Here is a 15,000-nt window from a genome sequence, read left to right as displayed (position 1 = left end):
ATCTTTATATTTGCTCAGTTTATTTTATTATTATTATTATTATTATTATTATTATTATTATTATTATTATTATTATTATTATTATTATTTGATGAAAACTCTTAGCTTATTTTCCTGGATATGATGGAGAGTGTCAGCTGTCCACAGCCAGCAGGTTAAAGCGACACTTGTTTACTGATCATGCTTCAAGATCCCTGCGGAGAACTCTTGCAGTTCCAAGCAATGATGGTTTTGTAGGTGTTTTATTTTTACATCTGTACCAATCTTTTTTTTTTTAGCCATATTGGTAGTTGCATGCTGATATTTCCAAGCGTGCCCATTTCTACTGGTATCATATCCACTCTCTTCATTGCTCACAATCTGCGTATTTCTCACTTCAAATCGCTACAGATGTTCAGTCTTTCTTCTTTCTCTTTGATGCTTTTGTCACCGGGACTTGCTATGTCAATTATCATTATTATTATTATTATTATTATTATTATTATTATTATTATTATTATTATTATTATTGAGTGAGAGAGCAGTTCATGCCATCAAAGTGACACTGGGGTAAAATATACGAAGCCCAATATACCCATCATGACTACCCGTCTGATAAGGGTGCACCAGGCACATGCATCACAACCTATGTGCGCGACATGGTGATCTCATATCAAGATAAACAGCACATGACTTTGCAGGTGGGGCCAGTTAGAAATTATTCTTCAGGTTGAGTAGCCCATCCCGCTCAAAAGGTCCCTGAATAAGGGTTGTTTAAGGATGTTGAAAGAACCACCCATGTTTCCAGAGGTGAATTATTCAAACCCCAAAGAATCCCTCTCAACATATGGCTATGATGCTCCCCCACTACTTCTGCTCGTGATCAGAGATGCACATATCGTCAGCCACTAAGGGACATGCTCAACTGGTTAAGGTCAAACAACTGACAAGCAAATCTGTGGTATTGAGCAGAATTCTGTGGTATTGAGCAGAATTCTGTGGTATTGAGCAGAATTCTGTGGTATTGAGCAGAATCTGTGGTATTGAGCAGAATTCTGTGGTATTGAGCAGAATTCTGTGGTATTGAGCAGAATTCTGTGGTATTGAGCAGAATCTGTGGTATTGAGCAGAATTCTGTGGTATTGAGCAGAATTCTGTGGTATTGAGCAGAATTCTGTGGTATTGAGCAGAATTCTGTGGTATTGAGCAGAATCTGTGGTATTGAGCAGAATTCTGTGGTATTGAGCAGAATTTATGGTATTGAGCAGAATTCTGTGGTATTGAGCAGAATTCTGTGGTATTGAGCAGAATCTGTGGTATTGAGCAGAATTCTGTGGTATTGAGCAGAATTCTGTGGTATTGAGCAGAATTCTGTGGTATTGAGCATTATTATTATTATTATTATTATTATTATATTATTATTATTATTATTATTATTATTATCATCATCATCGTCGTCATCGTCATCGTCATCATCATCATCATCATTTATTCATTTGTTTATTAATTTTTGTATATCCATGATTTTTGTATATCCACAGTATTCTTCTGGTTTTAAAATCGGTGGGTGTGGTTTGAAGGTTTGACTAACAAGTCGACTAACAACATAGAGACTCTTTTAGCAGCTAAGTCATTTGAAAATATTTTTATCAATGACACATCAATGATGCCACGTTGCATCCTTCTCACAAGCTTAATTCTACCACAAACTGCTGTCAAATCTCATTTTTTTGACGTTATATTGTAACCGTTTAACACTCTCGACAAAATGTTGAGGTGAACTGACCAGTTGAAAAGTCGATTCAACTAATAAAATGAAACTTATTACCCACAACCACGTCACTCATTTAATATACAATCCTTTGTCTAGTTAATATGTTATTGCTCGACCAGCTAGAAATAACACTCATTTCTTCCTCAATTTACACCAGAAAATTGGTATCTTTGATTGTAGCCCTAAACAGCATGTACTATATTCAAATGAAATAAGTGATGGTCATAACTGGAACGCTTAGAATCATAGGACTACTCAATCAGAATTGACCAAGAAACTAATACAAGAATGTTAATAACAATAACAGCAACAGGGATGTTGATTTTTTAAATGTATGATTAAATCTATTCAAATATGTTTGGGCTGTACATTTCTGACAAAGAGAAAAATACAAATTAAAAATAGATTTATTTTTGAAAAATAATATATATAGTTGAAGAATTCCGTCGAGGTCGACTTTGCCCTACGTTCTCTCGGAGTCGATAAAATAAGTTACTCCCCCACCCCCGAACTTGCTGACATTGTGCCAAAATTTGAAACAAATATATATGATTGAAGACTTCCTATTAAAACAGAAGTTATAACATACTAATCCTGTTGCAGAGTAATTAGCCACATCTCGCCTTTTTGTCTAGCCAAAATAACATCAACAAATGCCTCTTTCCGCTTTGTGAGATGTAGAATTTTAGTTGATGGAGATTTGGCTACTACCTCAAGCAAATATTAACAAGCAGTTCTAATTTTCTATTTTAGCTAACAAATTATAGATCTTAACATTGCTCTTAGTATTGATAATGTCAATTATGTTATTCATTTCGTCAAAAATGTTAAAGAATAACACTCGACTTTGCGTTATGTCTTCGATTGTTGTTTAAAGCAAAACAAGTCGTGACAAGCAGAATGATATTATAGTCAGAGCATGTAAATTGACTACTGAGTTGAAAAGCAATCTATTCTCAACGTACACATTTCTTTTGGAAGTTGATTGTCAGAATATACAGCTTTAAAGTAGTGCTCTACTTTTATCAATTCACCACCTCGATTTCATCCCTCATGTGGAAAGAAAGAAGCATTCTTATTTATAAGACGGTTTATTGCATAATATTAAAAGCTTTATATTAATTTAACACTTGCGTCCTTGAAATGAGCATTGATGATTTTTCAACTTAAAGATGAAGTCCCTAACGGAAACCTTCACATTTCTCATGGAATCCTGAAAATTTCCTCTGTGAGTGAATTTGTCAACGATAAGAGAAAAGATGTCTATAACGCTTTCTGGGAGAGATAATTAGATATGGCAAAATATTGCGCAACTTCATCGTAACTTACCGTTTCGCAAAAGACCGATAGAATAAATACTAGGCTTATGAAAAAAATTAAGTACTAAGATCGATTAATTAGGCTAAAAGTTCTTCATGGCCGCAGTCTAATGATTGACACACGGAAACAGTAAAAGATAAAAGATTGTATGAAAGAGCTCAATTTATTATTGATGAATTTGTTGGTAAATGCTTCGATTTCTTAATCTTTTTAGTTAGTAGATTTTTATTGTGTAGTATCGTTGCACTTATTGAAGTATCGTTAATACAGTTCTATATTTAAGGAATTATCTAAATTATTTTCATTATTTAAATTTGACGGATATTTGTCCTCAACTTGTATCAACGTTTCGGCTGATACACCCTCCAGCCTACATCAGGTGTCTTGGAGAAAATTTCGAACCTGGGTTCTCATTCCTAAGGTATTTTTCTATGTTATTATTATTATTGTTATTATTATTACTATTATTCAGGTCACTACTTGGAACTCGGAATATTTGGATTAGTAGCCCGCTCTCTTAACCACTACGTCACATCCTGTGAGCAATTATGGGATGAATTTTTAGGGCTTATAAATCTAATATTTTCCTATCCTTCCTTAATACCGGTTTCCATATGCTATTCATATCTGCACTCGGTCTGCTTAGGAAGTTGTTGTGTCCTAGCATATGTGCTCCTTCTTTTAGTTTTCGCATTTTCCAGTGGTGTTCTCTGTCTATTATTTTAACTTCATCCACAGAGGAAAGCGGTCTCCATTCTTTCATACATGATCAACTATACTCGATTTATCAATATCTCCTCGTGTCACAGCTTTACGATGTTCCTCTACTCTTATTTTGAGGGGCAGCATGTTTCACCTTTGTATAACCTACCACAGCTGCATGGGGTGGAGTACACGCAGTTTTTGGTCATATTGTCTTCTATTGGTGGTTTTACTTGAAGGAGATATTTGCAAAGTGTTGTATTACTCTTGAATACTCCCCTGATGTCATATGGGCCGCATATCTTTTGTATCTTTTCAGAGAGGCCTTTCACATAGGGCAGGCAGACTGTGGTCATTTTATGGGTTTCATCTTCTCTCCTCTTTCTAATTGGAGTAGATATGTTTTTGGGTGGTTGTTGCTTAATGGATTGTTACCGAGCTTGATCATTTCTTCGTGATGGGTATATTCTTTGCTCGATGTTTTAGGTACTGAGCAATCCCTCCCTTTACACTGTATGGATGGTGGGTATTGAATTTAAGGTATCGTCCAGTGAAAGTCGGCTTGCGGTATACGGATGTCTTGAATCCATACTTGGTGCGTGTTATTAATACGTCTAGGAATGCTGGCTGATTGTCTTTTCCCTTTTCCATACAGCTCACAACAGAAAAGCAAAAAGACAATCAGTACTGCAATAGAGCAATTAAATTTTTTATTACTATTATTCTTTTGTACTCTAGACACAAGGCCCGAAATTTTGTGGGAGGGGGCCAGTCGATTAGATCGACCCCAATTCGCAACTGGTACTTAAGGATGAAAGGCAAAGTCGACCTCGGCGGAATTTTTGAACTCAGAACGTAAAGACAGACGAAATACCCATTTCTTTACTACCCACAAGGGTCTAAACACAGAGAGGACAAACAAGGACAGACAAACGGATTAAGTCGATTTCATCGACCCCAGTGCGTAACTGGTCCTTAATTTATTGACCCCGAAAGGATGAAAGGCAAAGTCAACCTCGGCGGAATTTGAATTTAGAACGTAACGGCAGGCGAAATACGGCTACGCATTTCGCCCGGCGTGCTAACGTTTCTGCCAGCTCGCCGCCTGTTATTATTAATATTCTTATTCTTATTGTTAAGGCGGCGAGCTGACAGAATCGTTAGCCCGCTGGATGAAATGCTTAGCAGTATTTCGTACGTTGCTACGTTCTGTGTTCGAATTCCGCCGAGGTCGGTTTATCCCTTCGGAGTCGATAAATTAAGTGCCGGTGAAACACTGAGGTCAATGTCATCGACTAGTCTCCTCCCCTAAAATTTCAGGAATTGTGCCTTTAGTAGAAAGGATTGCTATTGTCGTTCTTCTTATTTTTGTTCGAGTGAGCTGACAGATTCGATAGGTCATTGGAGATAATACCTTGCAGTGCTTGTTCCGAGTCATTACACCCGAGTTCATGTCCTACTAAAGTCAACTTTGCTTTTCAGAGTATTACTTATTCCTGAATAACAAGATTTTGATAGCCGAAAATCAGTTGGCATGTTCATATATGCGAAAATGCTAGTCATTGGACTGCAGCCATGCTGGAGCTCCGCCTTGAAGGTTTTAGTCGAACAAACCAACTTATTATTTTTAAGTCTGGTGCTTATTCTATCGGTCACTTTTGCCGATCTGCTAAGTTACGGTGACATAAACAAACCAACATTGTTTGTCAAGCGGTAGTGCTGGACTATCGCAAATATAAAGACACGCACACGTAAATATATGCATACATACATGCACACACATACATATATATATACATATATGTATATACATACACACACACACACACACACACACACACACACACACACACACACACACCACACATATATATATATATATACACACATATATATATACATGTGTGCGTGTTTGCCTGTGTATGTGTTTATGTGTGTGTGGTTTGTGTCTGTGTATGTGTGTGTGTGTGTGTGTGTGTGTGTGTGTATGTGTGTGTGTGTATGTGTGTGTGTGTGTGACGGGCTTCTTTCAGATTCCATCAACCAAATCCTCTCACAAGACTAGTCAGCCTAAGGTACGAAGCAGTGGGACTGAACCCGAAACCTTTCAGTCGTGACTCATGTTCTCTCTCTCTCTCTCTCTCTCTCTCCCTCTCTCCACACACACACACACACGCACACACACACACACACACACACAGAGGAACGAACGCACACACACATACACATATATTTAGCATCAGGATTCGTTACTTATGAAATCGGATAAAGGGAAATTTATGACTCTACTCTCAATCGTAACCACATCCTTCGTTTAGAAGCTAGCACCGGCACTGATTAACAAATTCCCAATGCTTTTTATAAAGAAACATAAATGTTATATTTAGAAAAGAGATAAAGTCAATAAACGTACGTGTACTCCTCTAACAATATATAAGAAAGGAAAGAAGAAATCTTAAATGTAAGTAAAAAATAGATAAATAAATGTTATTTTTGGGTGAATTTTAGATTTGCAGTATCATTAAGATGAGTCAATGTTTCTTTAGTTTCATTTTAGGATGCAGGTGTCAATGCAAATATATGGTTCATGTTTGTGTTCTGCAAGGAATGACTAAACAGTGACCACAAATATGTCAAAAAATTCCACTGGAAATTAATTTACGCCGCCTCCGGTATTTTATAGATTTTTTATTCTATACATATTTAAAGAAATCATATTGGTAATATTAAATTTGTAAGGATTACAGAAATATAGAGTTGTAAAACAAAACGAGCCCATAATAGTTATCACATAATCCTCACACATTTTATTTTTAATATCAGTTTTCTATTATATGTGCTTCAAGTAAATCTTGATACAGGCATCAAATTAAGCACCAAGTCAAGAAAACGAGTAATCATAAACACCAACCGACTGTTTACCTAACGGGTTTGCCCTCTTCGTCACATGATGTCACACAGGGTACGCCTTCGAGATCAACATATATCCCGGTGCAAAGTATTTCAATTAACTATACTCGATATATTACTCTATTCATGTTTAATTTATTCTCTCTTTTGTCAGTTTTTTCCTTTCCGCTCCTTTCCTTTTCTTTTCTTTTTACCGTTTATTTACTCTGGAAACCTATATAAAGCTGGTTTTCTTTTCAGTACTGTCACAGTAGATTTGCACAGGTCTGGTGAGATCTTCAAAAACATTTCTGAAAACTCCACTATCATATATTTATCTATTACTACAGAAAGGTAAGACTAAACTGCTTAAATTTGCTATTTTAGATTTAGCTTCAATCCAGTATTTTCCCTCAATTGCAGGTTGTATTTGTATTTCTTGCATCATGCATATATATATATATGCATACATAGTACATATGTATATATATATATGCATGTATATATATGTACGTATATATATATATATATATATATATATAATATATATATATATATATGCATACATGGTACATATGTATATATATATATGCATGTATATATATGTACGTATATATATATATATATATATATATATATATATATATATATATATACATATACATATATATATAATGTATGTACATATATATAATGTATATGTATATATATACATATATATTTATTTATATATATGTGTGTGTATTGCTATTAATTATATGTATATATGCATACATGTATATAATGTATATATATATACAATGTATATATACATATACATATATATGTATGTATGTATATATATACATACTGTATATATACTTACATAATGTGTATATAATATATATATATATTATATTATATATACACACAGACACACGTGCGCACGCACATATAATTATATATGTATAATTTGCGAAAGAGCCATTATTAATTACTTCGTTTGTCCACCAGAATATTTGATGATTAAAATGTATGTAATTCTTTAACTTACAACTGAATTGGTATATTGTGTTAACTACTTCTATCCATACTGTTAATGTAGAGATCTAGAAAATAACATTGAAATGAAGTTGATTTTGTGGGGTTATTATTTTCAAATCTTGTGTGCTGGAAATTGTGAGACAGCTGCATTATAAAGCGTTGTTCACAAGGCTTTAGAGTATCGAATTTACTTCCAGCTGATTTACAGTTAAAATGATATCGAATTTGTTTTCCACTTTCTGGAGTCGACACCATGGCTAGCATTAGTCAAATGTATCTGAACTTCAATTCAAAAGTATTCAGACTCAAATATAGAAAGAATGAATCACTATTTTCAATTTCTTGCGAGCACGAAAGTTTCATATTTCTACAACTCATAATTTTGATTGCAGAACTTTCTTTAACTACTTTAAGCCCGATCATTATGTCCTTTATACTTTGAAACGCGTAATTTTATTAAAAATGAATATTTTAATTTCTTAAATTTGAACTATGTGTAATCGACTGGACGGAAAAGGACTTCTATTGACAATCTCACATGACTCTACTGACAAACTAAATAGGAAATTATTTTGATCTAAGAAGCTGAACCGTTCAAAGGTTCCTGTATTAAACTCAAATGAAACGAAAGCAAATTTGGGTTATGACTTTAAATATATATATCATTAAGTAGCTATGAAATATTGAAGAAACACTTTGCCTGATATGGTAAAGCAACTCGAAAAGATTCAGGTCTAGTGAGCAATTACTCCTGCATCTAACATGAAATATATTTACAGAAATGACTAAAACAAGTTGTGTGGGTTCAATGGATTCTATCTGTAATAAAATGTGTTCATTGTGAATTAAATCTCTTGTAATATATGGTGAACGTAAGGCAGTGAGCTAGCAGAAGCGTTAGCACGCCGGACGAAATATTTCATCTATCTTTATGTTCTGAGTTCAAATTCCGTCGAGGTCTACTTTACCTTTCATTCTTTCGGGGTCGATAAATTAAGGACCAGTTACGCACTGGGGTCGATGTAATCGATTTAATCCGTTTGTCTGTCTTTGTTTGTCCCCTCTGTGTTTAGCTCCTTGTGGGTAGTAAAGAAATAAGTATTTCGTCTGCCGTTACGTTCTGAGTTCAAATTCCGTCGACGGCGACTTTACCTTTCGGGGTCGATAAATTAACTTACCAGTTGCGTACTGGGGTTGATGTAATCGATTGCCCCTCCTCCCCCAAATTGTCAGGCTTTGTTCCCAGAGTAGAAAAGAATATGAGGTGAACGTGTAGCGTTATTAGTTTTAAAATAAGTTACGAATATATTTTTAAGTTTCTGATTATACTATATCATATGAACGTTCTACTTTTACCATTAGACAATTTGAAACACATTTACTTTTATACAATTACTTAATTGTCATTAGATTATAGGTAGATATCACAGTTATTATTTATTATAATGAAAGCAAAGTCAACTTCGGCAGAATTTCAACTCAGAACGTAAAGACGGATGAATTACCATTAAACATCTTGTCCTGCGTACTAACGATTCTGCCAGCTCACTGATGCTTAATTAACGGCACGCTGTTAGTTAAATTGTTAGCAAACAGGCACCTGGCTACTTGATACTTAATAAATTAATTAAATTAATTAATTAAAGTTAATTAGATATGAAATGCATTGGGCTGTTGAGTAGAACTAAAAACAGCTAAAGCCACGCAAATATTTTGTGAAAGAATTTCCAGCCTTGACTATCACTCTTTGCTGTGGAAAATAGAATGAGGGAAAATATCGCTATTTGTGCGAAAAATCTAGTGATCTAGACTAGTGTTTTCAACAATATAGGTGTTACTTATACTAACAAAATCTATATAATGAGAACATACTCTTTTAATTGGAGAAACTCTACAGTTTCTAGGTAAGATTAAGCATTCTGAGTATATGCATTGCAACAATTGGCTGGCAATTGATGGAGTATAGAATTCTAAATTGCTTCTAATCTAAAATGTGAAGATAAATTATTTAAGAAACCATATGAAAACAAGACAAATGTGTGAATAACTTAATATATTGAGAATATAATAAAATATTTAGCAGTTGAGAAGTTTTTCAATGGTTTGATCGGTTGTTGATCTTAATTATTTTCTTATAGATAATTGCAGAAATGAAAATGCGGGCCATAACATTTGGCCTTCTTCTGTACTTCTTCTCGGAAGCTTCTGGTAGATTTTACTTCCCAACACAACCCAATACAACACCATGGTGGAATAATGGGGGAGATCAGACACAAAATGGTGGCGACCAAACCCAAAATGGTGGAGACCAAACCCGAAATGGCGGAGATCAAACACGAAATGGCGGAGATCAGACACGAAATGGTGGAAATCAGGTACAAAACAGAACAGGTGAATAAGGAATTATCAATTAATAAACTCGCTTGAAAAATTTGAAAGTTGCAACAAATTTTCAAATTTTAATTGTTGTATAAACTTTAAAAAGTATTAAATGAGAAATATTTTATAAATCCTGTGACACAAATATTTTACCGTAAAAAGTATGTACTATGTTTAGTATATATATGTGTATGTATCTATGTGTGTGTGTGTATGTGTGTGTGTGTGTGTGTGTGTGTGTGTGTACAACCAGTCTGCAGGAACTAAGCTGGTTGACGGAATGAAATTGCCTATTTTCTTTTCTGATGTTGAATATATTTTTCCTGTTCATTTCCATTAACGTTAATGTGCGTTCGTGTGTTTGTACTTGTGCATTAGCATATGTGTCTTTGTTGGCATATGTGTGTGGATGTGTGTGTGTGTGTGTGTGTGCGTGTGTGTGTTCGTGTGTCCAGATGCATGACAAGAATGATACACGCCTCTCTGTCCTACTTGCCACACAATTCGTTTTCATAATATTGGAAATTTGACTTTGCTCCCGTCTTGGCTACAACTGCCGATTTACAAGTTTATTCTGAAAGTTAAACGGCATCAATCTCATCCGTTTGGGAGGGTCTAAGGAGGCCATGAGTACGATTCGTTCCGCAGAAACCAATAATTAAAAAAAGAAAAATAGTCCTGTATTAATTCAATGTCCTTTGAATATCAAAAGAAAATAAACTTAACAAACTCAATAGGAATAATAAAGAATTTTTTAACCTAAAAACAATTTCTCGCTTGAATTCCCAAATTTCTCTCAAGAAATACAACTATAGCACAAACTAACCCGAATGCTATCTTAGTAGGCAAAAACGATATTTTGTTGAAAGTCATCACAATTCAATCATACTTCACAAAAATCTTCGACAAGTAATACAGTATATTAAATATTCAAACATTACTTTTAGGTTTAACACAGAAGAGTAACAAGGGATAACTAAGGGGTCTGTTGCCTCAGAGCGCTGGTGTGAAAGGACGCGGAATGCTGTCTTACTCATCATGCCTGTTAAAAAGGTGGAGATGACGTCAAAATTATCTTTACCCACCGGATGTTGAAAAACATTACTACGCCATTAATTTAACGCTATTGCCAGAATACATTAAATTTATTTCTACAAGAAAATATGATTAAATTAATGAAACTCATTTGATAATGTCATTAATCGAATTTTTCTAACTGTTTCAGTTGGAGATGGCCTTCCACCGGGTAAGTATGATTATGGTTATATATATTTTAGGGAATTTTTTGTATGCTTCTTGTCATTACAAATTAATGAATCAGAAGCCTATTGTTTATTTACCAAACCAACTTCAAATGTTCAATCAGACGCTGGCATCGCCGTTTGTTTCAGAAGTTTGCATAACACAATCATAATTCTGGATCTTAGTTCACTGAGCAACAATTTACGTATCCACTGTGTTTTCGAATTGACCGATATATTGTGAGTGTAATTGTGGAATTTCGTAGATGGATACTGCGTTGAAGTCCCGTTACATATATTACCTTTTCGTTTCTTACCGTTACTTGTTCTAGTCATAGGACTACGGCCATGCTTGAGCACCGCCTTAAAGGGTTTTGTCGAAACAATCGGCCCCAGTACATATTATAACGCTGGTGTCTATTTCATTGGTCTATTTTGCCGAACCGCTCAGTTACGGAAAAGTAAACAGATCATCATCAACACAGGTTGCCAAGCAGCTGTGGGAGATACACACACACTCAATCACACACTTCACAAACACGCGCACATACACACACATATACGATAGGCTTCTTTCAGTTTCCATCCATCATATCCACTCACAAGGCTTTGGTCGTCCTGAGGCACTTGCTCAAAGGTCTACACAGTGGGACTGAACCCAAAACCATGCGGTTCGAAAGCAGTCTTCTTCCCAAAAAGCAACTACAGCACTTATATGTGTGTGGTGGGGGCGATGTGCATGCGTATGCACGCATGTATGTGTGTTTGCGAGAGTATGTTTTTATGTTTAACCTGTGTGTATGGAATTGTGTAATTTAAAGCGGAATAAGGTTACTAAACCGTTCAAAAAATAGAGTACCAGAAAAAAGGTTTAAAATCAAAGTAAGTAGTAGGGTCAATATGATTGTCTAAAGCCCTAGAATACAATGTCCCAGAATGGCCGCAGTGAAATTACTAGATCCAGTATAAAAGTAAAAGAACAGTGAACTCAAAGATAACTTTATATTGCTATAGTATTGAATTATTTCATCGAATTCAAGCCTTCCCTTTAAGTTAAAAATGTATAATCAATGCTTTGAAGCGTTTTTACTTATTGGTAATTATAATTATGGAATAATTATCCTATCGATTATGCCGAAGTGGGAAATTCAGTCGAACCATATTTGAAGTAAAAACCGAGAGAAAGATTCCGAAATAGACTTTTCTTTTTATATTCGGCCATTTCTCCACTCATATAATATAGGTTTCTGAAATTAGGAGGAAACCAAACTTGTGGGAAGTATAGAGTCTCTCACATCGATCTCAGTGCTTCATAGGTACATTTACCGACCCCGAAAGGAAAAGCGTCAAATTAACCTCCATGAGATTTGAACTCAGGACAAAAAAAAAAGGAAGTCCGTACCTAAATATTTTATTGCATTTTCTCTGGACGTTCTGCTGGTTTTACTGGCCTAGCACCGTCTCCACTGTTTTAATATTCATTTTAACATTGGCTCAATCCATCGTATTTCGGGAGACGGTATAATCAGTTTGATAGACCCCAGTATTCTATTGGTGCTTAATTTTATCGATCACAGAGGATAAAAGGCAAAGTGGATTGAAGAGCATAATTCCTAAAGGAATTATACTAGCGATATGAGATTTGTGCATTAAAGTGCTAATCTTTATGGCGATTTACTAATCCAAATGTGGATGGTTTATTTTGCCTCTGTTTCTGTGAATTTATTCATGCATATATTTCAATTTATTAATACACCATGACTGTAGCTGTAACACATCACCAATAAAACTTTAGTTTTTAACACCCCCACGAGTAATTATATCTTCCACAGAACTGTAAGATTCAGTAAAACATTTTATCGGAATTATATATTTGATATATACACGCTGCCGTAAGATAAATACAAGCCTTTTAATTATTCTTCTTGCAATACATCAACAGCAATTCGGCTTGGTGGAACGCTTTCTTTTCTGAGGCATCAGTATACAGTGTTAAGTTAGGTCATTTCATTTTCAGTGATAATCTATGACGAACTAATTAAGTGATAATGTGTTTTAATTAGAGTACAGTGATCATGACGTTATAAGAAAGCGTACATACATCAGCCAGTAACCTGGTATGTTATCAGTTTGGTTATCTGTAGCTCTACACAAGTCATCGAGGTGCTTCGTAAGTAAAACAGCTGAAATGAAGTGTAATCTTAAATGAGGTCTTATCTTTATATGTCAACACACTTATACATACATGCATAAATAAAGTACAAATAATAAAAATATAATCGAATCTATTTACGTAGAAATTTGCAAGCGTGAATAAATTAGAGGTTTGATATCATAGCTGACGTTGAAGTATCAACTGAAGATTTATGATTCTCTTTGTTACGGGAGTGAATAAGCTAGTGAGAAATTCACTGGTAGTCCTGAAAATAAAATGAAACTAATATATTCAAATTTAAGCATATGCAAAGTTTTTCCCACGAATATGGCATTCAACTCCAGATACGAAGTGGTATCAAAAAGTTCCCGGACTTGTTATGTTTCATAAAAAAAAAACTTATTTACTTAAGTTTTAACATCATCACCTTCGAAAAAGTCACCTTGCGCAGTAATACACCGGTCCCAGTTTTCCTGTCACTTCTGGAATCCGGCCTAGAAGTCGTTTTTCGTAAGTGGGTCGAGGACCGTTTGCGATTTACTTTTGATCTCGACAACGGTATTAAAACGGCGATGTTTGAGCTGAATTTTTCTCTGGGGGAAGGGATGGAAGTCCGCAGGTGTTAAATCTGGCAAATAGGACAGGTGTAGAAGCGATACTATGTTATTTTTGGTGAGAAACTCACGAGTGAGGAGAGCTCGGTGACATGGTACATTGTCGTTGTGAAGGATCTGGTTCTTCGCGCTCCACAGGTCCGGTCGCTTTCGCTGAATGTTCTCCCTCAAACGCTTTAATTGTCCCCCGACGATCCTCGTGCACAAGCTGAGGAATTTTCTCTACATTTCCGAAGGATGACGCTCATGGCAGATCTTCAAGGTCGCTCATCGTCTTCCAGGGACGTTCTTCCGTTTTTGAAGCATCCGTGTCACTCGAAACATCGGGTCGATGTAATCGACAATACCTCTCCCCACAAATTTCAGGCCTTGAACCTTTAGTAGAAAGGATTATTTGCTTGTTTTTATATTTCAAATAAAAATAAAAACATATTTAAAGCGATAGCTGTTTTTAGCAGACTTACAAGTTTAACGCAAAATTTAACGTTGGATCTTTGTTCCAACTTCCTGTCCATGACAAAAATCGCTTACTACAGCGTATACGTGATTACAGAAACACAAATTTCACAACTTGCGAAGTAAACATAGCGATGTCACTCGGCACACTGCCTCATGAAGTTCACTGCTAGCTCTTATTGCGCCCGAAATCATGTGCTACCATCTGTTGGTGCGCTACAGGACTAGTCCGAGAACTTTTTGCTACAAACAGCTATGGCTTTAAATAAGTTTTATTTTTATTTGAAATATAGGAACAAGCAAATAATCCTTTCTACTAAAGGTACAAGGTCTGAAATTTGGGGGGAGAGGGATAGTCGATTACATCGACCCCAGTGTTTCACTGGTACTTATTTCATCGACCCCGAAAGGATGAAAGGCAAAGTCGACTTCGGCGGAATTTGAACTCAGAACAGACAAAATGCTGCT

General features: G+C 35.3%; 1 protein-coding gene across 2 annotated transcripts in view; it reads left to right on the top strand.

Annotated features, from left to right (window-relative positions):
• The first annotated feature begins 6,909 nt into the window (after positions 1 to 6,909).
• Positions 6,910 to 15,000, top strand: part of LOC115214885 (balbiani ring protein 3-like) — a 32,676-nt gene continuing 24,585 nt past the window's right edge. Inside the window, exons 1-4 of one of the 2 annotated variants that reach the window (XM_036503459.1) lie at positions 6,920 to 7,018; positions 9,826 to 9,945; positions 10,006 to 10,078; positions 11,292 to 11,312. In XM_036503459.1, coding sequence (XP_036359352.1) covers positions 9,838 to 9,945; positions 10,006 to 10,078; positions 11,292 to 11,312 — 202 coding nt within the window. In that variant the 5' untranslated portion in view covers positions 6,920 to 7,018; positions 9,826 to 9,837. Of the gene's footprint in view, positions 7,019 to 9,825; positions 10,079 to 11,291; positions 11,313 to 15,000 lie in introns of both variants that reach the window. The other variant, XM_029783918.2, reaches the window with a different exon arrangement.

Source organism: Octopus sinensis, linkage group LG1 (assembly GCF_006345805.1).
Source record: "Octopus sinensis linkage group LG1, ASM634580v1, whole genome shotgun sequence".
Taxonomy (NCBI): Eukaryota; Metazoa; Mollusca; class Cephalopoda; order Octopoda; family Octopodidae; genus Octopus; species Octopus sinensis.
Note: the sequence above shows the minus strand (reverse complement) of the source record. Positions and strands in the feature narration are given on the sequence as shown.